The following is a 26,541-nucleotide window of genomic DNA, read 5'->3' on the forward strand; positions in this document are numbered from 1 at the left end:
TTCTTGATTGGCTGCAGGTGTTCTGCAGGGGGGGAGAGAGAGAGAGAGAGAGAACACGAATCGGGGGCAGAAAAGAGGCTGAATGGAAGCACTGTGCACTGCAAATGGCGTTTCACCACAATGAACTGAAGGAACTTTCTGTGGCTTGGCAGAATCACCACATGAAAGTAGGCGTCGTGAAGGTCCAGAGCAGCAAACCAGTCATTCTGAGACAACGCAGGGAGAATAGTTGACAGTGACATTTGGAACTTCATATACGTGATATATTTGTTGAGGCCAAGAAGGTTAAGGATGGGTTGTACGCCTTCCTTGGATTTGGGTACCAGAAAGCATCAGGAGTAGAAGCTGAAACCCTGCTGTTCCAGCAGAAACTCTTCCACCCCTCTCAAAGCCAGCAGAGAGCAGACCTGCTCTAGGAGCAGTATCTCATGAGAGGGGTCCCTGAAGAGGGATGGGGAGGAGGTGTGGAGAGGAACTGGATGGCATAATCCAATCCGACGATGTTTAGGATCCAGCTGTCGGTGGTGATTGATCCCCAGGCATTGTGAAAGCAGGCCAGGCAGTCCCCAAAGGGGAAGATGAGGAGACAGAAGCAACGACTGGAACAGTGCTCTGGACCAAAGAGTGAAAATAGTTGCTTGGAGGACTTTGCGGGAGGGTGGCTGGACTGGCTGAACCCCAAGCCTGATTGTTTTCTTTGTGACGGCTATCCCTCTTTCTAGGGTAGTCCTGTTGCCTCAGAGGAGAGAACGGCTGGCCAAACATGCACTGCTGATGCTGAAGACTGCAGTAGCGCTTCTGCTCTGCTGGTGTGTACACCCCCAAGGACCGCAAGGTAGCACTGGAGTAATCAGGTTTGTTTGCTCCTCTAAAGAGCCAAAATGCACAACTTGTCACTTTAACTGGAGTTAACAATCACTTTGATTCAACACAGCACTGGTTTGGTTTAGATTAAAAGTAAAACAAGTTTATTAACAAAAGGAGATACCAAGTAAGAATACAGTTACAAAGGGTTACAAACAAACAAAAGTAAAACTATGTTTTCTAGTGACTAAGACTGAACAAAACTACAGTCTTGGTTCAAGGTAAGATTTTTACCACTTTTTTTCAGCAAGATGGCTGACCACCCCTTAGTCATGCTCTCCCACAACGTCCAAAGTACTTGATTCCTGTGTTTTCTTAGGTGAAAGATAACTTGGGGTTCCTTGGCCCCTCTCTTTTATAGTCCAGTGAACCTTTGAAATGGATTCTTCTGAAGGTTACCACATGACAGGCTGCACTCACCACATGAGTGCCTCCTCCTGGCTAGGTATTGCATAGCAGCTTCCTTCCCATATGGCATACCCTGTCAATGGTCACTCCATCGCTACTGTGGTCTCTCTTCCTGTAATTCACAGTGCTCTCTCTTTGCAACTCACTCCTCCAGCTAGGTCATCATATAGTCCTCCCTTCCGGGGTATCAAAGTCTTGTTGGACCACCTGTCCAGATGGCACCTCCAACAGTCCTATACTATTTGCCAGTGCTGGTACGGGAATCCAGGCCCTCTCTCTACACACGGTTATGACCCAGGGATCTGTAACCAGCCACCAAGGTGTACTTGTTGCTGTTTTCCTAGGATTCTTCCTATCCTGCCTTCACAGGCTTTCTTTCCCCAGAACTCCTCTGGGATTGACTATTCTCCCAAGGCTCATTCTCCCCCAAGGTTTCCCCCTTCCCACCTCTGTGCAAAAGAGTGGCTGTGGACTCTCTCTCTGTAGCCCTCTGCTGTTACAAAGGTCCTCTCCTCTCTTTATATTCCTTACCCTAGCTGGGCTTCATCCACAACTAGTGCTCATAAATCCCTTGGCCTCTCTTCAGATGCAACTGTAAAGGTTAATTGGCCCCTTCAGGGCTAGTATGGGATGGACACCCCATTACACCTCCCAAAGCAAAGTTCATTCATGCTGTGAGGAAGAAGACATGGAGTCTGGTGGGGAAGTCAAGTTCCATGCTGGTTGCTTCCCTGCTGGTGTTTGGTAAAATGCAAATTTAACTGTTCCTGCACCCTCCAATACAAGAATGGCAATCATATGTCACGTGGCCAATCGACTCCGATGACACCTGGCTGGAGGCATCGGCTTGTCCTTTGTCTGGAAGAAACCCGCACACACCTTACGGGGAACAAGTGATAACAACTCTCCATCAGTAGTTCTCAAACTTCATTGCACCAGGACCCCGATCTGATAACACAAATTACGCCATGACCCCAGGAGAGGGGACCGAAGCCTGAGCCTGCCCAAGCCCCGCTGCCCCAGGTGGGGGTCAAAAGACAAAGCCCAAGCCCTGCCAAACCAAGGCTTGGGCTTTGGCCCTGGACAGTGGGGCTCTGGCTTTGACTTGGGCTTCGGCCCTGGGCCCCTGCAAATCTAAAGCCAGCCCTGGAAACCCCATTAAAATGGGGTTGTGACCCACTACGGGGTCCTGACCCACAGTTTAGGAACTGCTGCTCTACATGCACGACAGAGTCATTCCCAAGCAGTGGAAGTAACCCGTCCCCTCTCACACACAATGCCATAGCCAGGGCTGGCCTTCGGGAAAACGGCACCCCAGGCAAACTTTCTTTGGCACCCTTTAAGTACTGCTCCCCAAGCAGCCGCTCAGCAGGCAGAGTGCCAGCTGGTGGAGCAGTGGTGGCACTGCAGGTATCGCGGCCGGGAGGGCAGAGAGGGGATGCATGTGAGGAGTTAGCTCCTGCCCTGCAGCCCCCTTATCGCCTCCTGGGTGGGCACAGTCTTTCTGCAGCCTCTTGACCATGACGCCCTGGGCAGTCGCCTATGTTGCCCACCCATAAGGTCAGCCCTGGCCACAGTAGGAGCCCAATGCCAAGATTGTGCCTCACCCTCACACACGCACACAGGAACTATGGAATTCCTTGTAGGTGAAAGTATGCACAGAATAAGCAGGGGAAATTTGTGCATGCAACACAATAAGGATGTGAAGAATATCAAAATGCTACAAACCCTCAGAGTTGCCATTTATACAGAGCTTCCCTAAAAGGGATGTGGAGCATATTGTGGAAAACTGAGGGCAATCATGAAAACAGATTAAGTGTAAAGTAAATATGTCTCCGCCTCCCACAAATGAAAAATAATTTCAGCCAGCTATTTTATAGTGTGATAAAGACTGACAAATGATTTTGAAGAACTTCCAGCAGGAGCCCCCCCAGTGAAACTGCTTACTGTGAAGTAGAAGGAAAGGTCCTGAATTGTGACCCTGCAGACTGGAGTTTCACTTAGGTTATGTCTTCACTACCCACTGTATTGGCGGGCAGCGATCGCTCCCCCGTCTAGTGTAGATGCGATAAGTCGATCCCCAAGTGCTCTCCCGTCGACTCCTATACTCCAGTGCCGTGAGAGGCGCAGGCAGAATTGACGGGGGAGCGGCAGCAGTCAACTCACCGCGGTGGAGACACCGCGGTGAGTCGATCTAAGTACGTCGACTTCAGCTTCGTTATTCATGTAGCTGAAGTTGCGTAACTTAGATCGATTCCCCCCCCCAGTGAAGACCAGGGCTTAGAAAGTTAGTAGGAGGAATAAAGTGACTTCACTATTAGACTCTCAGAACTAGATCACACAGACTACCCCACTTACCTGTTTGAGTGCCTTCTTGCTGTGCTTCTGGGATGGCGAGATGACTTTACCCGCTGGGATGGAAGGAGATGGGCAGCCTGATGGCGGGGAGCATGTCTGTGACAGTCTAGACGGTACTAGGGAAATAAAAAGAGAAGAACAGTTTCGAAATAATTATATATGCTGTGGGGAAAACAATCCACCCCTTACATGCCCCCCGGGCATCAGTCACTCTTTCCCATGCTCAGAGACCAACCCCAGCATCGTCACCCACTGGGTCTGCGAAAGCTGCACATCTAGGAAATGTTACTTTTTATCTGGGGGATTGTTTTAAGTTTATTTATCCAGGGAAGTGCAGGGCAGCAATTGTCAAACTGGCAGCTGATTATCACTGAAGAGGTTCCTGCTTTTTTACTCCATCTCTCCAACCGACGCAGCAAAGACACTTAGAGGGTGAGTGACCAGGGTAGCCTACCAAGTCAGTGTCTGGCTAGCATTAGAACCACCGCCTCCCTTCCTCCCAGATTCTTGGCTCTGAACACTAGACTACACAGCCTCAGTTAATTGCCTCTTTTCACCCTTGACATTGTGGTTAATGCTACATACATATCAGTCCTCACACCTCAGAGTTTTGTGACTGATACTTCTGGCTTCCCCTCACTACCCGCTGGCCCAGTTCTACTCTTGGTTAAGTCAATGGAGGGGTGGCAACTGACTTTAATGAGAGCAGGACCAAGCCCTTTCTGATGGGCCCCTGTGCTAGGCCCGACAGTACCTCCGCTGCCCATCTCTTATTCAGTTATTTGTGCTCTAACCCCACAGAACCTGGACTGCTCTCATGACCACAAGCTGGCAGTTTGGCTAGCTCAAACTCTATGCTGGGTTAGCTGATTCACAACTGAAAGGAAAGTGGTGGGTACTGACCAGTATAATTGATGTCTTAGTCTGGTCAAACTGGCACAGTAACCCACAAACGACTGGGAACCACTGTCTTAAAAACACCTGTCTTATAATCAAGTTGTACGACATCATATGATTGTATAAACTCTGCACCACCACCGAGTTAAGAGGGGGAGCATTGATGACTAAATGGAAATTAAAGCAGGGAAAGAACATGATTCTACCCCCTCTCCCGCGCCCTAAGAAGATACACAGCCATGGAGAGAAAAGAAGAAGCCTTTACTGTAACCCTCTCAGGCTACCTCTACACTACGGGCACTCTAGTGGTACAGGTGCAGCGCCGCAGGTACGGCACAGTAGTGCTGAAGTGTCGATGCCTTCTACAGGAACGGAAGAGGGGTTTTCATAACACTAGGAATTCCACCTCCCCACATGAAACACGGCCTCAATCTCCAGGTCATTTAGACTTTGCAAGGGGTCTCACTGCAACAAAAAAACCAGGATGGGGACAATTTCCAGAGACCTAAATCACTGCTGATCATGTGATTTGCATACACCTGCTTGGGCCAAGATACTCAAAGCAATCGCCATGAGAGAAAAGTCAAAGTCATTTACAGGGTTGACAGCCACCCCTATTGCCCACCATGCTGCTCTGTGCCCACTTTCATTCATTCCTGCTCAGAGTTTTGCCTCTGAGCAGGAATGAATATTGATGCCCATCACTGGATTGATGTGAGAAAGCCATCAGGAGCTAAGGAGCACTTCAGTCATATAAACACATCTGTTCAGGACATGGGTAACACAATGATAAATGAATCTAATAAAGGATGGGGTGCAAAATACAACAGGCGCAGAACAAGGACAAGAAAAAACCACCAGAAAACTTTTGTGAAATCAGCAGGGTGTCAGATTAAAGAGATAAATAAAAACAGTCAACTGGTCAAAAATAAAAACTATCAATGTCTGCCTGCAAATATGAAACCCTTAAAGCAAAAATACATGAACTAGAATGCCTTGCAATGAACAAGGATTTTGATAGAATAGGCATTACAGAAACATGGTGGAACGACCAAAATAAATCGACAGGATACTGTAATACCTGGCTAAGAATTACACCAGAAAAACAAAGAGGTGGGGCAGTAGTGCTGGAGCTAAAGGATCCCACAGATTCTAGCAAGATCAAAATTCAAGTGAAGAGGGCCACACAGCTGACTCTGTATTGGTACGAATCCCAAGCGGTAAGAATGTAAATAAATGAAAAGAGCTGTGCTACCAGCCTCCCGGTCAAGAAAAGTAAATGGACAGTGCTGAGATCAAAAGAGGCAACACAAATCTAACAATGATAATCATGGAGGACTTCAACTATTCACCTATAAACTGATCAAATGGAAACAATGGGACAAAGTTCAGAGAAACAATATGATTGCTTCTTGGTCCTGCTGGTTCTAGAGCACACACGAGGACAAGTTAAACTCTATTTAGTCTTAAGTAACATGCATGAGTTAATTCAGGAAGTAACAGTAGCAGAGCACTAATTAATAGTGACAACAACAGAATTAGGTTCAACATCCTAGGGGGAGGGCAAGGGACCAAAAAATGTGTGATAAAAACTTTAGAAAGAGATTTCAATAAAGTGAGATGGCTGGTCAAAAAGTCCCCAACAGCAAAAATAAAACAAGTACAATTCGTAGATGCGGTATAGATGTTACTTAAGAAAGCAACAACAGATTCTCAGAAGGCATGCATAATAAAGAGATAAGGTACTATGACAGATTGCAGTAACAGAAGAACAAATTTATATGTGAAGGTTGTGGAACAAATTGCTAATTTAAATGCAGTAAGTCATCAGGCCCAGGTTGTATACATCCAAGAGTTCTGAAGGAGCTCAAGCAAGAAGTGGCTGAAGTGCAAGCAGAAATATGCAGCCTCTTATTAAAAACAAATGAGTACTTGTGGCACCTTAGAGACTAACAAATTTATTTGAGCATAAGCTTTCGTGAGCTACAGCTCACTTCATCGGATGCATTCAGTGGAAAATACAGTGGGGAGATTTATATACATAAAGAACACGAAACAATGCGTGTTACCATACACACTGTAACGAGAGTGATCACTTAAGGTGAGCTATTACCAGTAGGAGAGCGGGGGGGGGGGGGGGAAGAGGGGGTAAGGGAGGGTGTAGTAGGGGAAGGAACCTTTTGTAGGCACAATCAAGGTGGGCCATTTCCAGCAGTTGACAAGAACGTCTGAAGAACAGTGGGGGGTGGAATAAACAAGGGGAAATAGTTTTACTTTGTGTAATGACCCATCCACTCCCAGTCTTTATTCAAGCCTAAGTTAATTGTATCGAGTTTGCAAATTAATTCCAATTCAGCAATCTGTTTTTGAAATTTTTTGTTGAAGAATTGCAACTTTTAGGTCTGTAATCGAGTGACCAAAGAGACTGAAGTGTTCTCCGACTGGTTTTTGAATGTTATAATTCTTGACGTCTGATTTATGTCCATTTATTCTTTTACGTAGAGACTCTCCAGTGTGACCAATGTACATAGCAGAGGGGCATTGCTGGCACTTGATGGCGTATATATCACATTGGTAGAACGAGCCTCTGATAGCGTGGCTGATGTGATTAGGCCCTATGATGGTGACCCCTGAATAGATATGTGGACACAGTTGGCATCGGGCTTTGTTGCAAGGATAGGTTCCTGGGTTAGTGTTTTTCTTGTGTGGTGTGTGGTTGCTGGAGAGTATTTGCTTCAGGTTGGGGGGCTGTCTGTAAGCGAGGGCTGGCCTGTCTCCCAAGATCTGTGAAAGCGATGGGTCGTCCTTCAGGATAGGTTGTAGATCCTTGATGATGCGTTGGAGAGGTTTTAGTTGGGGCTGAAGGTGACGGCTAGTGGCGTTCTGTTATTTTCTTTGTTAGGCCTGTCCTGTAGTAGGTGACTTCTGGGGACTCTTCTGGCTCTGTCCATCTGTTTCTTCACTTCAGAAGACTGAAAGGTTGCAGTTGTAGTAACTATATTTTTTAAAGAGCTCTAAGAGTGATCCAGGGAATTACAGACCGGTTAGCCTTACATCTGTACCTCTCCAGCTGGTTGGAATGATAATTAAAAATAATATAATAAAACATCTGGAAGATAATAATATGATAGGGTCTAACCAGCATAGTTTCTGCAAAGGAAAATCATGTCTCACTAGCCTATTAGAATTATTTGAGCATGTCAATAAAGTAGTAGATAAAGGAGAACTGGTTGACAGTTTGTTTAGACTTTCATAAGGCCTTTGAAAATATCTTTCACTAAAGGCTACTAAAGAAACTAAGTAGTCATGGATGAGAGGCAAAGTATTGTCATGGATCAAAAACTGGCTAGGAGACAGAAAGCAACAAGTACAACGAAATGGTCAATTTTCATCATGGCAAAAGATTACAGTAGGGACTCCTCAAGTTTCCATACTCGGTCTGGTGTTGTTAATATAGATATTAATGATCTGGAAAGGAGGCGAGTAATGAGGCAGCAAAAGCTGTAGATGTCACAAAGTTAGTCAGGACTAGAGAGGATTGTGAGGAACTTCAGACAGACCTAGCCAAGGTAGGTGAATAGGCAACATGATGGCAAATGAAATTCAATCTTGTTAAATGCACAGTAATGTACTGGGGGGGGGGGGGGACGACACTGACATGGAGTTTATGGAAGCTGTACCTCCATCTTGATATGAAAGCCTGGTCACATTGGATGAGGGACCCAAAGTGTCCACAGACTTCACCTCTTATTAAAGATGAGGACAGCTGCAGATTTGGTACATTCCTCAGTCTGCCAGCAAGTTGAAAGTATGGCCCTTGGTTAGGTAACCTCTGGGCCCCAGACCTGGTATAAAAGACTGAATTCTTGTACATAAACACAGATTCACATATAGACTCAGAAACAGAATTGGCTGCTATTTACTTTGAGACATTTTAAATAGAAGGAACATAAACCACATCCTCTCTGAAACCAATCGAGACAGAAACTACTAGTTTTGTGTGCAGCAGAATAGCTAAAACCACTAGAGGCAACTGCTTTGCCTCACTTTAACTTCTCACAGTCCTATGAAACACATTCTCAGTTACAAACTACATGTCAAACTCTTTGTTCCTTTAAACGAGCAAAAGCCATACATGCTGGGAAGTGGATTCTCATCTGAGAGTCGACTGACTACCTTTTGCACTGTTATAATGCTGACATTGTCTGTGCAATGGGGGCGGCTGTCCCTGTACGGACAGCTGTGACCACAATAAATTCTGCAGAGTAAACAGAAGAGTTAAAAAAAGTTGGCAAGGTTGCAGTTGTTTAATTTAGCTACTGGCTCATCAAGTGATGGGTATCTAATTGTGAGGATAAATGGCTCTCTGAACACACAATACAGACATGCAGGGGTACAATAAAAAGATACGTGCACGCATACAGAAGCTTAAACTGACAAATGTGTTGAGAGGGCATGCCTCTGCTGTGGGAGTTCTCATTCCGGTAAGTACAAGGTTTTAGAAGCTGAGCTTGTTTCCTTTAGATTTCCGTAGCTCAGCTAAAACTTTAGTGTATCTAAAGAGAATATAAATGCAGTGTGGTTTGTCTTCTTAAAAATGCTCTACTTTCACTGTGTAACTTGCAAGAGTTAGTTAGCATTAGTGTTAAATTTTATACATGAGCCTATGTGGAGCAGGGAAATTGTGCTTCCTGGTGCTACTAGATTTCTGGAGCACTTTGTTTTTGTAAGACTAACTCCATCACAAGCTCTGGAATTATATTATAAAAGTGATGGATGTAACTGGAAAGTCCTCAGGTGGAGTCGCCATCCGATTTTAAAACGTTCATGACTTGGTTTGCACTACAGTCAAATCTCAGAGTTACGAACACCAGAGTTCTTCTTCGAGTGATTGCTCATGTGCATTTCAATAGGTGTGTACCTGCACCGTGTGCATGATCGTAGGAAGGTTTTTCCCCTGGCAGCACCTGTCGGGTCGGCTGTGGAGCCCCCTGGAGTGGCACCTTCATGGCGGTGTATATATCTCCCTGCCGACCTGCCACTTACTCAGTTCCTTCTTACCACCAGTGACGGTTGTTGAAGGAGCTCAGTCTCTTGCATTCGCAAGTGCCTACCTAGTGGTTCCCTTTTCTTAGCTGTAAACAGTTATTAGTTAGTTATATAGTAGTTTGTAATTAGTTGGGCTTATTTTGGGGGGCTTTCCCCTCTCCCTAGTTTCCCCTGGCACTGGGGCACATCTCGGTCACAGGGATTTAAGGCTTGCGAGAGGTGTGCAAAACCTATGCCAACAGGTGATCCGCACGCTGCTTGTCTCAAGTGTTTAGGAGAAGGCCATCAGACAGACAAGTGCCCAATCTGCAGGAGCTTTAGACCCAGGACTAAGAGAGAGTGGGACTACTGTTTGAAGCTCCTCCTGATGGAGTCGGCCCTCCGCCCCCAGGTGGCACCGGAAACAGCACCGGCATCATCGGTGCACAGCACCCCAGCCTCGGTGTGGGATGTCTTGGCACCAAGAAAGGACTCCTCCAAGGAGCACCAATGCTGCTCCCTGGCTCGTGAGGCCAGTGCTACCAGGCGGCACCGCGCACCCTCCCCAGTGCCATGTAAGAAGTCATGGGACGATAAGAAGCTGGACCTTTTCTGCCGAAAGGTCTACTCGACTGGGGGCTCCAGCTTCGAGTGGACAACCAGCAAGCGGTACTCAGCTGCTATGCCTTCAAATTCTTGGAGCTCATTGGCAAAATTCCAGGAGTTGCTCCTGGGTGACTCGTGCAAGGAGTTTAGTGTGCTCCTTGAGGAGGGCAGGGTGGTTTCGAGAACCTCCCTCCAGGCCGCATTAGACGTGGAGGACTCAGCTACTCGGACCATGGCCACCGCCATTACAATGAGGTGCAGTGCGCGGCTGCAGGTGTCAGGGATACCACCTGAGGTCCAGAACACGATTCAGAACCTCCCCTTTGACTGTGCAGGCCTGTTCGCCCAAAATACAGACTCTCGCCTGTACAGCCTTAAAGACTCGCAGGCGACTTTGAAGTCTTTGGGGATCCACATCCCTGCACCCCCAAAGAAAACCTTTTAAGCCTCAGCCCCCATCCCATTTCTACTTGAGGCCTCCCAGGCGAGACTCGTCCACGAGATGGGGCAGAAATAATAGGAGGTGCCCGCCACAGTTCTCCTCAGGCCAAGGCCAGGGTTCAGCCAAACAGCCCCCTGGCCTGAAGCCAAACTTTTGAAGATGCGCCCGAGGACGGAGCATAAGTATCGAACTTAGATCCTTACCCCCCTCTTTGTGAATTGACTCTCCCGCTTCTACCAGGCTTGGTCCCAGATCACATTAGATCGCTGGGTCCTGAGCATGGTAGGGGTGGGATACTCTATCCTATTCTGTTCCCTCCCACCCCCCTTCCCCATCCCTCGTCCCCTTCCTTGTCCCTCTTCAGGGACCCTTCTCACGAACAACTCCTTTTGCGGAGGTGCAATCGCTCCTCACTCTAGGGGCAAAAAGAGGAGGTTCCTCAGGAGTTCAGGGGCAAAGGGTTCTACTCTCGCAATTTCCTCATCCCCAACGCAAAGGGTGGGCTCCGGCCTATCCTGGATCTGTGAGACCTCAACACATTCATAAGGAAAGTGAAGTTTCGCATGATCTCTCTGGCCTTCATCATTTCTTCCCTGGATCCGGGGGACTGGTACGCTGCCCTCGACTTGAAAGATGCGTACTTCCATATATCCATTATCCCGGCCCACAGACGTTTTCTTCGCTTCGTGGTCAGCGGCCAGCACTACCAGTTCAGGGTGCTCCCGTTTGGGCTCTCGGTGGCCCCCCGGGTATTCACCAAATGTATGGCGGTCATGGCAGCCTTTCTCCGCAAACGTCAGGTGCAAGTGTTCCCATACCTGGACGACTGGCTCATCAAGGCTGAGTCACAAGCCCAGCTGCAGAGCATGTGTCTCTGGCCCAGGCCGTATTCCGCAGGCTGGGCCTCATATCGAATGTGCCCAAATTAGGGTGACCAGACGTCCTGATAAAATCGGGACTGTCCCGATATTGAATAGTTTGTCCCGCGTCCCGACCGAAGTACAGTCGGGGCGCCATTTGTCCTGCTATTTTGTTTCGGGCACGGCTTTATTTTTTTTATTTTTATTTTTTGTTTAGGCAGCGGTGACAGGCAGGGGAGCGCCTTTTCAATTGTTACACTCACCCGGCATGTCTGGGGCTTCGGCGGCACTTCGGCGGCGGCTACTTCAGTTGCTGACAGGCTTCGTCGGCGGGTACTTCAGTCGCTGATGGACTTAGGCGGCATTTTGGGTGGCTGGTACTTCTTTCTTCGTCGGCAAGATTTATTTCCCGCCGCCGAACATGCCGGGTGAGTGTAACAATTGAAAAGGTGCTCCCCCTGCGTCGGTCCCAATATTTTGGATTTAGCATCTGGTCACCCTAGCCCAAATCCACACTAGCCTTGATGCAGAGAATAGAATTCATAGGAACTCTCATGGAGTCCTGCCCGAGCTGCGCTTCCAAGCACTCATGGACATGTATCGAAAACCTTCGCCGATTCCCCACAACCTTGCCCAGAAACTGCATGAAACTATTGGGGCATATGGCAGCCTGCACATACGTGGTCCAGCATGCCAGGTTCCGCCTTTGGCCCCTCCAGGCGTTCTTGGCACAGGTGAACAGGCCGGGCAGGGACCCACTTGACACAAGAGTTACTCTCCCCCCTCACATTCTCGAGTCTCTCCACTGGTGGCTGCAGCCACAAGTGGTCCGTGCAGGAGTACCCTTTGCCAAACCCCAACCTATGCTATCGCCCGTCACGGACACCTCGGCGCTCAGTTGGGGAGTGCACCTGGGCAATATCAGAACCCAAGGCCTATGGTCCCACACAGAACTATCGCTGCACATCAATGGAAGGGAGCTGAGAGCAGTTCGTCTGGCATGCAATGTGTGTTGGTGCTGACAGACAACACTACAGCAATGTTTTATATAAACAAAGAGGGTGGTGCTCACTCCTCTCCCCTGTGCCAGGAAGCCCTCGAGCTGTGTGACTTTTGCATCGCCCATTTGATACAACTAGAGGCATCACACCTTCCAGGAGCACTGAATGAGCTAGCCGATCGCCTCAACCGCTTGTGTCACGGTCCCCAATGGTCCCTCAGGCTGGACATCGCGCACTCGATTTTCCAGAGGCAGGGTTCTCCCCGCATAGACTTGTTCGTGACACGGAGCAACAGGAAGTGCCAGCGGTTCTGCTCCTTCCTGAACCACAGCCCAGGCTCCATTGCAGACGCCTTTCACGGATGAGTCACCTGTTGTACACGTTCCCGTCCTTCCCTCTCATACACAGAGTCCTCCTCAAGACTTGCCAGGACAGGGCTTCCTTGATCCTCATAGTACCAGCGTGGCCCCGCCAGCACTGGTTCACCAAACTGTTGAACCTCTCAGTGGACAGGCCAGTAGCCCTTCCCGTGTGCCCGGCCCTCATCACACAGGACCATGGCCGTCTACAACACCCCAATCTGGAGTCCCTCCACCTCATGGCATGGAAACTCCATGGCTGAACCCTCTTGAGTTCAGTGTTCGGACCCAGTGAGGAAGGTCCTGCTGGGAAGCAGGAAACCCTCCACTTGTGCCATGTACCTGGCAAAGTGGAAGTGCTTTTCCATCTGGTGTCTGCAGAGGGGCACCGAACCGCAGCTAGCGTCATTTCTCCTTGTTTTGGACTACCTGTTACACCTCAAGCAGCAAGTGTTGGTAAAATCATCTCTCAGGGTACACCTGGCTACCATTTTCAGCCTTCCTCCCAGGGGCAGCGGGTAGGTCAGTCTTCAGCAATCCCATGGTGGGATGGGTTCTCAAGGGCTTGGACAGACTTTATCCCCCAGTACGACGGCCTGTTCCCCAGTGGGACTTCAACCTGGTCCTGTCCACGCTCATGAGGCCCCCTTTTTGAGCCCACAGAGACCTGCCCTCTGTCCTACCTTTCCTGGAAGGTGGTCTTTCTGATAGCCATAACCTCAGCCAGAAGGGTATCCGAGCTCAGAGCGCTGACTTCCAAGCTCCTCTATACGGTCTTTTATAAAGACAAGGTGCAGCTACGCCCTCACCCTGTGTTTCTGCCAAAGGTAGTCTCCCAGTTTCATGTGAACCAGGACATATTTTTACCTGTGTTCTTCCCTAAGCCACATGCCAGTAACAGAGAGCACATGTTCCATTCCCTGGATGTTAGGCGGGCCCTAGCATTCTACATTGAGCGCACAAAGCCATTTCGTAAGTCACCACAGCTCTTTATTGCAATCGCAGAAAGGATGAAGGGGCTTCCAATCTCATCCCAGCGCATTTCATCTTGGATCACGTCCTGTATCAGGACTTTGCTACAACCTGGCTAAAATTCTAGCCCCTCTGCTTACGGTGCACTCCACGAGAGCGAAGGCGGCATCCGCAGCATTCCTGGCGCAGGTCCCTATCCAGGACATATGTAAGGCAGCAACATGGTCTTCCATCCACACCTTCACGTCACACTACACCATTACCCAGCAGGTGAGGGATAATGCAGCCTTTGGCAGGGCAGTCCTGCACTCGGCAACCAGCTGAACTCCAACCCCTCCCCCAGGGAAACTGCTTGGAACTCACCTATTGGAATGCACATGAGCAATCACTCGAAAAAGAAAAAACGGTTACCTACTTCTCATAACTGTTGTTCTTCGAGATGCGTTGCTCATGTCCATTCCAAATCCCACCTGCCTCCCCTCTGTTGGCTTATTCTGGCAAGAAGGAACTGAGCAGGTGGCGGGTCGGCAGGGACCTATATACACCGCCATGAAGGTGCCACTCCAGGCATCTCCACAGCTGACCTAACGGGTGCCGCTAGGGGGAAAACCTTCCGGCGATTGTGCACGCAGTGCGCACGCACACCTATTGGAATGCACATGAGCAACACATCTCAAAGAACAACAGTTACGAGAGGCAGGTAACTGTTTTTTATGAACTGACCAGTCAAGCACACACCTCATTTGGAACCGGAAGTACACAATCAGGCAGCAGCGGGCGTGAGGAAGCAAATATGGCACAGTACTGTTTTAAACATAAACTACGAAAAAAAAAAAGAGAAAGTTTAAAACAAAAGATTTGACATGGTATCTGATTCTGTGCCTGTTTCATTTAAATTAAGATGGTTAAAAGCAGCATTTTTCTTCTGCACAGTAAAGTTTTCCCCCCCGACCTTCTCAGCGTCTGGGGCCTCTGTGGGGACTGTAGCCAAGGTGACAGTAGCCTGGCCTTGCAATGGGTTGTGCCTTAGCAGTGACCTGGGCCAGGGGTGTAGGCTGATCCTTGGCTGTCTGGGGTGGTCGGTACGCTGAGGTCACTGAACGGGGGTCCCTGGAAAAGGAGCCTTGGGCCTGATGGTAAGTCCAGGGTGTCCGAAAAGGCCATTGTGCCAGAGGCTGCCACTGCGGTTGCCATGCCATTGGGGCCTTCCTCTGTCACTTGTCAGATCTATGTCTGCTGCGACGGGAATAGTCCGTGTCCCAAGACACAGATCTCAACTGAGATGACCATGGTGGTGCTGCATGGTACTGCGCTGGGGACTTGTGCCGAGTTGATGATGCAGGGGACAGGTGTCAAGATGCCCGGGCCAGGGACTGAAACCGGGAATCCGGCATCAGGGACAGGTGACAAGTGTCCAGCATCGGGGACCGGTGCCAAGGGCCCAGTGCTGGGTCCCCTCTCGGAGCTGGGGATTGCTGCTGCTCCCTCGGCAGTGCCAGGGGGCGTCGTGCATCTGATGCTGGGGAACCCCTGGCAGGGTCTGGTGCTGGAGAGTGGTGCCTTGAGGATGGCGATCTGGAGTGGTGCCGAGGCAAATGGTGCCAGACAGGGAAGGGTGACTGCCACATCATGGCCAGCTTGCCTCTAGATGGCACTGGTTGTGGGGGCGCTGGGGGCTTAACTCTGATCACTGGGTGCTGAGGAGCCATCATCGCTCTTAAGTCTCTGGTGGCTTCAAAAGTGTCCGGGGTGGAAGGTAACTCCAACTCCTCCACCTGGCACTGCCCATCCTGGGAGTCGCTGTGTGCCGGACTCGACGGTCCCCCCGTGGGAACCAAAGTTGACGGCACCGACACTTGCTGCCTAGATGCCGAGGGTTCCTTCATGGGACGCCCTGGTACCGTGCCTGCAGGTTCGGCTGTTTTCTGCACCGGGGAGTGCCCCCTGTTGACTCTTCTATGCTGCTTGTACAGCACCGGTGCATGCGAGTGGTGCTGGGTTGTCTGTGCATCCTGTGGTGCCGGAGGGCTCCGGTGCAGAGGGTGTCTTAGACTACAGTCCTTCCTCGGCAACATGTCACATACTGATGCCGGGGCACTCTGTAAGGACATGCTTGGTGTGGGGTCCTGGCGGTCCGCAGCAGACTGGGGATGAAGGGCGGATTCCATGAGCAACTGCTTCAGCTGGAAATCTCACTCCTTTTTAGTTTCGGGGCGGAAAGCCCTGCAGATCTTGCACCTTTCTGTCTGGTGCGCCTCCCCCAGACACGAGTCGTGGGGGTCGCTTGTTGGCATAGGCTTGCTGCAGGTTCCACAGGGTGTAAAGCCTTGGGCTTGCGGCATGCCCTGGAGCCCAAGGGGCAGGTATTAAGGAAACCCCACTCTCAAATCTCACTATATACAATATATACACTAACAACTAAGACTAACTACAACTAAATTAGGCTAAGCTAACCATATGAAAGCACGCTAAAGGAAGCACTTGCTAAGCAAGCGACCGCAGTTCCAACGACTGTTGCTGGCATTAAGAAGGAACTGAGGCGGGGCCGGGTCAGCAGGGTCATATATTGAGCACCATGAAGGTGCAACGCCGGGGGCTCCACAGCCGACCCGATGGGAACTGCTAAGGGAAAACTTTCCGATGACTGTGCACGTGGTATGCAAACACTTGATTGGAACGGATATGAACAAGCACTCGAAGAACTATTCTTTTAGTACCAAAAAAAAAAAAAAAACCGAGGAGGACTTGTGGCACCTTGGAGACTAACAAATTTATCTGGGCATAAGCTTTCATGGGCTAAAACCCACTTCATCAGATGCATGCAGTAGAAAATACAGTAGGAAGATATATATACACAGAGAACATGAAAAAATGGGTGTTGCCATACAACTGTAACAAGACCAATTAATTAAGGTGGGCTGTTATCAGCAGGAGAAAAAAAAACGTTTGTAGTGATCATCAGGATGGCCCATTTCAAACAATTGACAAGAAGGTGTGAGCAACAGTAGAGGGAAAAAAATTAGCAAGGGGAAATAGTTTTACTGTGTGGCATGACCCATCCACTCCCAGTCTCTATTCAAGCCTAAGTTAATGGTGTCCAGTTTGCAAATTAATTCCAATTCTGCAGTTTCTCACTGGAGTCTGTTTTTGAAGTTTTTTTGTTGGAGAATTGCAACTTTTAGTACAGTTTTTCAACTAGTTCTGCATGCACCTTATAGTAACTTAATCTAGACCCACATTACACTAGTTTGCCTAGGAGAATGTCATGTGGGACTGTGTCAAAAACCTTATTAAAATTGAGATATATCATGTCTACAATTTCCCCCCATCCACTAGACCAATAACCTTGTCAAAGCGGGAAATTAGGTCAGTTTGGCATGATTTGTTGTTGACAAATCCATGTTGGCTGTTACTTATTACCCTGTTAGCCTCTGGGTACTTACAAACTGATGGTTTAATAATTTGTTTCAGTATCTTTCCAGGTATTAAAGTCAGGCTGACTGGCTATAATTCCACAAGTCCTCTTTGTTCCCCCTTTTAAAGATAGGTCCTATATTTGCCCTTCTCCAGTCATTTGCGAACTCACCCATCCTCCATGAGTTTTCAGATATTTGCTAACGGTTCAGCGATTTCTTCATCTAGTTCCTTAAGTACCCTAAGGTGAATTTCATTAGCTCCTGCTGACTTGAATATATCTAACTTACCAAAATATCTTTAACCTGTTCTTAACCTATTTCAGCTTGTGTTCCCCCTTTCCCCTTGTTGTTTAATATTAATTGGGTTAAGCCTCTGGCCACCATTATCCTTTTTTAGTGAAGACTGAAGCAAAATAAGCATTTAACATCTCAGCCTTCTTGGTGTTGTGCATTATTAGCTCTCCTTCACTACTAAGTAGAGGACCTACACTTTCCTTTGCCATTATCTTGCTCCTAATGTATTTTTGAACCTCTTCTTATGCCTTTTACATCCCTTTCTAGGTGTAACTCATTTTGTGCCTTAGCCTTTCTGATTGTCCCTACATGCTCGTGCTATTCTTTTGTATTCATCCTTAGCAATTTATCCATGTTTCCACTTTTTGTAGGATTCCTTCTTGATTTTCAGGTCATTAAAGAGTTCCTGATGGAGCCATCTTGGTCTCTTACTATTCTGTTTTTCCTTCACATCAGCATAGTTTATTGTTGTGCTTTTAATACTGTCTCTGAGAAAATGCCAGCTCTCCGGAACTCCGTTTTCTCTTTTGCTTTTCTTCCCATGGGATCTTTCCTACCAGAATTCTCAGTTGTTAAAGTCTGGGTTTTTTTTTTTTTTTTTGAAGTCTACTGGTCCTTATTCTGCTGCTCTCACTCCTTTCTTTCCTTAGAATCATGAAATCTGTCATTTCATGACCACTTTCTCCCAAATTGCCTTCAATCTCCAGACTTGTAACCAATTCCTCCATGTTGGTTGGAATCAAGTCTAAAATGGCTGTCCCCATGGTTACTCCCTCTACTTTCTGAAACAAAAAGTTGTCCCTAACACATTCCAAGAGCTTACTGGACATTTTCTGTTTTGCTGTATTACTTTCTCAACATATGTCTGAGTAGCTATAGTCCCACATTTCCACCAGGTCTTGTTTCGGATATTTCTGTTATTTGTTCCAGAAATGCCTCATCCACATCCTCCTCCTGATTTGCTGGCCTATAGTAGACCCATACCATGATGTCATCCCTATTGTTTTTCCCTTTTATCTTTACCCGAAAATGTCTGATCTGCCTCTCACCTCCTTCTGGACCTCAGGACAAGTGTATATATTCTTAATGTATTATGCAACACCTTCTCCCTTTCTTCCCTGCCTGTCCTTCCTGAACAAGCTATAACCCTCTATACCAATATTTCAGTCCTGAGATTTATCCCATCGAGTCTCTGTGATGCAAGTTAAGTCATAATTTAGCTTACGTACTAATACTTCCAGCTCTTCCTGTTTACTCCCCATATCCCTTGCAGAAGTTATTATTATTACTACAAGTAGTATTATGATAGCATCTAGGAGCCCCAGTCATGGACCAGAATACTACTGTGCCAGATGCTGCACAAACACAGAACAAAAAGACAGCCTCTAGCCCCATAGAGCTGGCAATCTCAGTATAAGACAAGAGACAATAGAAGAACAACAGAATTCAGCAGTGAATGGGATTAAACATTTTTCCAAGTAAGCAGAAAGATCCTAGTTTTGGGATGGACTGTTTATAAACAAGCAGGGCCTCACTAGGGCAGGGAGTCAGTCCATTAGCCTTTCATCTTTGAAAACCAGGGCTCCTCGCTCAGCTTCATTACAGGGAACATGGCCATGGTGGGCTCCTCATTCTGCTCAATGGAGAGTTGTTTATATCAGCAATCTATCACACAATTTGACACAACTGATAGATTGCTCAAGAGAGGCTCAGGACTGACTAGCAGGTGGTGTAGTGGGTCAGGAAGGAGGAACTTTGGCAGGGAAGTGGGCCGGGAGTGAAATCCTGAACTGGAACAATAGGTACTGTTGCCAAGCAAACATGAAGTTTGTTGGTACAGCAAGGAAAGAGGGTCCAGGACTGGGAAGCAAGTGGTGCTACAGGTGAGGGCTGACGATTATTGACAAAGCTAGAAAGGTGGGCAAGAGGGATAGAGAAGGGAAAAGCTTTGAGTTGTAGATGAAGAATGTAAGTATTCCAGCCAACCCAGGAAAGGACCTGGAAGAGAACTCTCCCAGTACAGCCAGGAGCAATCCAGTGGGCAGGTGTAGAGGAGCCAAGGGAGAGCCCACAGCAAATCAGGGGGAGAGATAGAGGAGCTGATATTTTGGCACCATGAGTAAGTATTTTTTGGATTATGAGTAGAGCTTTGGAAAAACACCATTTTTCCTCCCAAAACCTGACCCATGGCATGGTCAGGCTCCTGGTTGTACAATACCTGGCTTCTGTCAGCAGGAGCAGCCCTAGCCATTTTGCTGGCCACGGCTGAAAACATCCGTCAGAATGACTGAGCAAAAAAAGGCCGAACCGGCCTTAACTAATAAGGCCATTACTCTGGCTGTAGGAGAGGCACGGGACATTGTTGAAGAAGAAAGCACAAAAGTACTCTTGCATTTGTACAGCAGCTTTATCTAAATGGATCCTAATGAGCTTTAGAAACTTGATGATCATATTGTATAAACCACACATGTAGGAATCACTTTGCCAACCACTGAAGTGAAGCCATTTCTAGGGAAGACCATAGCAGCTGTTTAATAGTGCACAGCAAAACTACAAGACCATCTGGTCAGGAAGCAAAGTATCATCCCTAACTGCAACTGCAGGGAGAGTTTAGGGAGGCAGGATATTCATAAACTGGAATACGGAGAGGATACAATGGTTTAGTACCACTAAATCCTTGTGAAATTTAATGTATTTGGGGTTGTCCATGACATGGGGAGGGGAGGACATCTAGCAACACAGTGTCTCCCTAGCTTGATGGTTCAGTGAATTCTGTGCTCAGAGGGAAGCATGAATTTCCAACACAACTTCATAGAGCACCCTGGGTTTTTCTTGGAGATCTCTGACACAAGTACTGATTCAGCTCATCTCCCACATCCTTTTTACAAGATCAGACAGGATCACAGTTTGAAGTGTTAGAGGTAACAGGAGAAATAGTAACCTTAACCAGTAAGCAACTAGAAATACAATATTTTGAGCAATTCAATTATGTTTCTGATAAATTTAAAATATTACATTTTATAATGCCACAGGGAATTACAAAGATTGTCTTTAGCTGGATAACTGCTTCAACGACAGTGGAAACATTAATTTGGCTACCGGTGCCCCATGTACACAGACATTACTGCCACCTAGGGAGCGGGTAATACAGCACACACAATTCATTCTGTCCACAGGAGTGCTCAAATAATTTCTGCTCCAACTGCCATGGTAAATCGGCTTTATTCTCTTCTTTGGTATGAAATTAACATTCATTTTCACAATCTTCAGACATGATGGCACACGTTCTTTCAGTTTTTAAAATGTAACAGAGTACCCAAATGCAGCACAATCTAAATATAGTACAACGTGCCCCAGAAACTGCTGAAGAAACCAGCCCTTCACCCATCCAATCATCCCTGCAATAGAAGCCAACATAAGCCATGTGGCCACATGGACCAGGGACTTACCTCTTCTTGTTGGAGCTCAGGAGTAGGAACTCTATTGGAATTTGGTCTCTGACTTTATTTTGCTTTGGGATATATGCAATATAAAAACAAATTAAAATAGTTCCAGAGTTCCTGTTCAAGGAGTTGCATGAATTGCCTTGGGGTTCTCTGCCTTGAAAAGTACACGTTCAGAAAGCAAAGGCAGCGCTTTACTCATTTGGAAAGAAAGTACAGTCAAGCTGAACTAAAAATACAATACCCCCACTTCAAGTATGTGCAGTCATAAGCTTAAAATAACCCAATTTTAACCAGCTAATGGGATCCAGATGTATGACAAAAAACCTACATTAAAGTCATCCCGATATATTTTGAGAAGCACATAAATGTGTGTTTCAATAACCCCAATGCTTTGATTATTTTACAGGTATATGGTTTACCATATAACTAGAACTCCACAGTGAATTTATATTAAAACAAGATGAAATTTACAATTGCCATCCACCATTTTAAAAAAGATTTCTTCCACACAACTGATCTTTACTGAAAGGAAGAACTAATGCCCCAAAATACTGTCCCAATTACAGCTTTCCAGAACTCCCACTCCTGCACTTTGCCCTGGGTGAAATTGAAACTTTCACTGCTGTAACTAAGATCATACATTCCTGGTATCAGATTAGATTTTCAGGATACAGAAAGGGCCAACTATTCACTACACACACACACAAAGAGAAACTTGAATATATTTGGCACTGGCAGTCCTGAGGAAATCAACTATAGCACTAAACAAGTCCAAGGCATGTCTGCACACATTTCATGTGTCTCCACTCTCCAAAAATCTCATTTCAGGGCTCTACACTCTTTCCTCACTCCTTCTGGAAGCCCCCTGAAAAGCCCTGTGTTCATGCTCTCTCTTGTTCTTAATGGGTAGCTCTTCTCCCCTCCAGGCAAGGGTAGAGAAACTTATCACTGACAGGCACCATGGAAACGGGAGGAGCTCAGAGAAGGGGGGGGGAAGTTTGTTTAATCTGATCTTTGTCCTGGGTGAAGAAATACAGAATGAAGGCAGCTCCTAATGGGCCTCACTAGAGAGCTGGAAGCTAAGGAGAGGTATAGTGTTGGAACACTTTCAGAGAAATCCAGCTGCTTAATTATGTGTGCATCTTACTCCATATGCAGGAGTGACTCCATCCCAAAAACATACCCCTTCAAATGTGTCCACCTAGTCTGTTAATCAGGGGACAAGGCCAATGTGGAAATCTTCAGGTTAACAAGCAAACTACAGCCCTGAAGACTGACAGCTCTATTCTCAAACTGATACCAGAGCTTCCAAAATCCAACATCATGACAAATGTTGATACCCAAGTAAACAATTCCTCTGACTACGGGAATCTCCAAGATGGTGCCAACCCAGGGCTCATCCAAATAGGCACACAATAGTTCTGGTTTCAGCCTAAGTGTAGACATGGGGAGGGCTTGTGGGGACAGTGATTACACTTGTATCCTGGTCAAACTGTCAACTACTCCAGGCTGAGAGCAGTACTTGAGCACACATTGAAGAGTAAGGCCAACCATGTCAATCCATCGCTGGAGGCTCATGGAGCCAGTAGTCTTTGAATACGCTAACAGAGAATGCCATCGTACCATGGGATCAGAACAACCTGTACCCTACGTTCATACACCACCGCCATGAGAGAGGACAGGAGATTCTTCTCTGCTTCTGCAGGGGCAAAATCATGATCACCAGAACTGTTCTTGACAGTGAGCCAATTTCTCAATCGAGACAGCATTTTGAGTCACTGTATAGGGTGAGGAGAGAGAAACAATCAGGGATACACAGATATACATACACAAACACACCCCTCCTTTGGAAGTTTTAAAATTTTAGCTAAAAGTACTAATTATTCCCAGATGTATCTCAAACTAGCCAGCATTGGATTAGGTGATTTCATACAGATGTCACTGCAGACGTGGGTTTTAGGGAGAAAGTTAAAGGATAGGTAGTGGCTTGACTGATTAAGACAGGGAGAGCATTCTGCATAGCAGGAGCAGCACAGGCCATTGCTAGAAACACCTAGTCTTTCTGCTGACAAACAGTCAATATAGCCTTAGACTAGTTCATCTGGAAGACACTTGACACAAACAACCTTGCCAGCTAATCTTCTCTTATGAGGCAAGATAACTAAGAAGCAGGTGAAAAGCAATTTCTAACAACATCTGATCTTGGCCAGTATCTTAGCATGTCTGAACTGCAATTAGACACCCATGGCTGGCCCATGCCAGCTGACTCGGGGTAAGGAGCTGTGTAATCACGCTGTAGATGTTCAGACTCTTCCTGGAGTCCTGGCTGTAGGACCCACTATGGTGGGAGGATCCTAGTATTCAGGCTGCAGCCTGACCCGAATGTCTACATCTGAGTCTGCGGGGCTCAGGCTAAGAAACCCAATTCGGCTGGCCTGGGCCAGCTGCAGGTTTTTAATGACGGTGTAGACAGTACCCTTAGACCCCACTTGGACAGACTTCAAAGTAGACTATGGCACAGTTACTGCAATGGTTGCAAAGGTGGTCCTGTGCCTCTTAGCCATGAACAAAAGACAAGCTTCCATGCCAATGCCATTAATACTTTGCTCTTCTATAACACCTTTCATCCAAGGATCTCAAAGCACTTCTGGGAACATCAGTTACAGCAGCCTGTAGCCTAATCATCCTTCCTCTTCCCTTTGCAATAAGGCAGGTACTGTGATGGTTTGCAATCCTGGGGAGTGTTGGCCAGTGGTCAGGGGGTTAGGCCCTTTGAACTGCGGGGACAGGGGTTTGGTAGGCGAGCCCAGGCCCTCCCACTCCACTGGGATCTGGCCCAGGGTCCTGTGAGGGCTATCAAAGGTCTGACACCCAGAAGCACCTTAAGGCTGCCCTCCCTGGGCCATTTCCTACCACCCCACTGTTCTCCAAAGTTCACAGTCCATAGCAAGAAGGTGAGAAGGAGGTCAAGCTCTAGTGTGTGCAGTTTCTAGTTTCCCAGTGCCAAATGTGGTTTTGGGAAGAAGAAAGGTAGATTGATTGGTTCAGATGAAATTCTGAGACCAATCTGGGGGAGAATTTTGCATGAAGTCTTAGCACCACCTTGTCCCTTGCACAGGGAAGCTCAGCCATAAGTGTCTGAATCTCACTCATTCTTCTGGCCAGAGTGATAGTGACTAGTAGGATTTTTTTCTGAGTGAGTTCATGTAAAAGAACATTCTGTGAGAGACTCAAATGCAGGCTCTGAGAGTCTCAGGAGGACTATACTGAGGACCCAGGCAGGGGTGGGCTCTCGGACTGGTGGGTAAGTATGTAGTAGCCCTTTGATACAGTGGGGTGAGGGAAGACTGAATACAACTGCACAGTTGTGTGACAAGCTGAAAGCTCCGCAATGTGGACTTAAATAAAGCCGAGTGAAAGACAGGCCTGACTGAGATTCATTAAATAGTCAAACATTTTTGGTATTGAGGCCTGGACCCAGTCCTGGCCTTTTTGGACGTTTTGAGAAATCACTTCTAATTAGAAAAATATGTTTGTCCGGTAGATGTTTGCGTTATATCCGGATTTACTGGACCTGTGAGGAGCAGTCTCTGTCCGTGGTGCTCAGCCACCCAACAGCCATGCTGTCAGCCGTTGCAATGGAGTATTTAGTCACCTGTTGTGAGATTAGACCCAGGCAGTCTGGGAGCTGGACCAGAGGCTGAATGGCCATCTGTCATCAGAACTGCCTTGGCTAGTATGGAGTCATCAGAATGATCATGGCTGTGTGTCTTTTGATCTTGGAAATCACCCTGTGAATCGGGGGAACTGGTGGAAAGGCATACAGCAAGCCTTTGTCCCACCGTCGGAGGACGACATCTGCTAACATCTCTGGACTCAAGCCTCCTCTGGCTCCAAAGTTGACATTTTGCATTGTCCCTAGTGGCAGATAAGTCAATCATCTCTTCTGATGGAGTACCCTCTTCCATGATGGATCTGTGTAAGGACCATTCACGGCTCATCACTGATTGCCTGCTCAGGAAGTCTGCTGAATTGTTGCAGAGATTTGGACTTATCCTGCATGGCTGCAACTACTAAAGATCCCAGGTTTGGGTGAGAATAAAAGAGCTTGAAATTTTTAGGGCACTTGGTAGCACATATCCACTCATTTGGATGTAGGCTCAATGGTTTCTACATGCAGAGTCTCTGTGGGTTTGTACTCTGAGACTGGTGCTGGGTGTCGGCCCCATGTCAAAGACGACCCCGGGGGGGATCTAGGTAATTTGGGGATGACATATCTAGGGCCCATAATTGATGTGATGGTCAATGCCAGAATCTTTGCTGGTGGTGTTATCGGTGCTGGTTTTCTGAGTGTTGCTTTCATCTTGGTAGTGGGCTTAGATTCCCTATCTCTGGAGGAGAAGAGACAACACTCCTCCTTCTAGCACAGTGTCTCCCAACATTTAGAGTTGTGTCTGGACTCTGCTTGGCCCCTTTCAGTTTTGCCCTTGGATTGAGGCACCAGTGTCAGTTCCAACAATAATAGCCTGTGTCAATGGCCCAGTGCCAAGATAGTCGGTGCTAATTTTGGCAACATTTTCTATCCTGCTTTTCTGTCACTGCTTGACCCTGTGGTGTGAGATCTGCTGGAGGAAGCATTCACTGAAGATGGCTCTTTTCACTCTTTGGAGATGGTAATCTCTTCTGGGTCCAAGGTGGTGCACATCGATTGTTTGAGCAGGAATAGTATCAGCTGCACATTCCTCAACTTATGCATCCTCAAGAAGAATGGTTTGCACACTGCACACTTCCTAGGTATATGACTTCCCCTCAAAACAGAACAGGCATTGACTATGCCTGTCAATGAGGGGGTGTCAAGGTTCCTTCCCCACTCTGAACTCTAGGGTACAGACGTGGGGACCTGCATGAAAGACCCCTTAAGCTTATTCTTACCAGCTTAGATTGAAAACTTCCCCAAGGTACACACTTTGCCTTGTCCTTGAACTGTATGCTGCCACCACCAAGCGTTTTAAACAAAGAACAGGGAAAGAGACCACGTGGAGACGTCTTCCACCAAAATATCCCCCCAAGCCCTGCACCCCCTTTCCGGGGGAAGGCTTGGTAAGAATCCTCACCAATTTGTACAGGTGAACACAGACTCAAACCCTTGGATGTTAAGAACAATGAAAAATCAATCAGGTTCTTAAAAGAAGAATTTTAATTAAAGAAAAGGTAAAAAAATCACCTCTGTAAAATCAGGATGGTAAATACCTTACAGGGTAATCAGATTCAAAACATAGAGAATCCCTCTAGGCAAAACCTTAAGTTACAAAAAGACACAAAAACAGGAATATACATTCCATCCAGCACAACTTATTTTATCAGCCACTAAACAAAAGGAAATCTAACGCATTTCTAGCTTGATTATTTACCAACTTAAGAAGAGTTGTAAGGCTGCATTCCTGATCTGTTCCTGGCAAAAGCATCACACAGACAGACCAACCCTTTGTCCCCCGCTCCTCCAGATTTGAAAGTATCTTGTCCTCTCATTGGTCATTTTGAGTCAGGTGCCAGCGAGGTTACCTTAGCTTCTTAACCCTTTACAGGTGAA

The 26,541-nt window shown here is 47.2% G+C and overlaps 1 protein-coding gene across 21 annotated transcripts in view; it reads right to left on the reverse strand.

Annotated features, from left to right (window-relative positions):
• The window catches only part of ASXL2 (ASXL transcriptional regulator 2), a 241,609-nt gene that overhangs the window by 49,948 nt on the left and 165,120 nt on the right, over window positions 1-26,541 (reverse strand). For 20 of the 21 annotated variants that reach the window (XM_043542007.1, XM_043542006.1, XM_043542005.1 and 17 more), the window contains one exon: window positions 3,631-3,746. In XM_043542007.1, the coding sequence (XP_043397942.1) occupies window positions 3,631-3,746 (116 nt within the window). Of the gene's footprint in view, window positions 1-3,630; window positions 3,747-20,954; window positions 22,339-26,541 lie in introns of those variants that run through there. The other variant, XM_043542010.1, reaches the window with a different exon arrangement.

The sequence above is a fragment of the Chelonia mydas genome, chromosome 3 (assembly GCF_015237465.2).
Source record: "Chelonia mydas isolate rCheMyd1 chromosome 3, rCheMyd1.pri.v2, whole genome shotgun sequence".
NCBI lineage: Eukaryota > Metazoa > Chordata > Testudines > Cheloniidae > Chelonia > Chelonia mydas.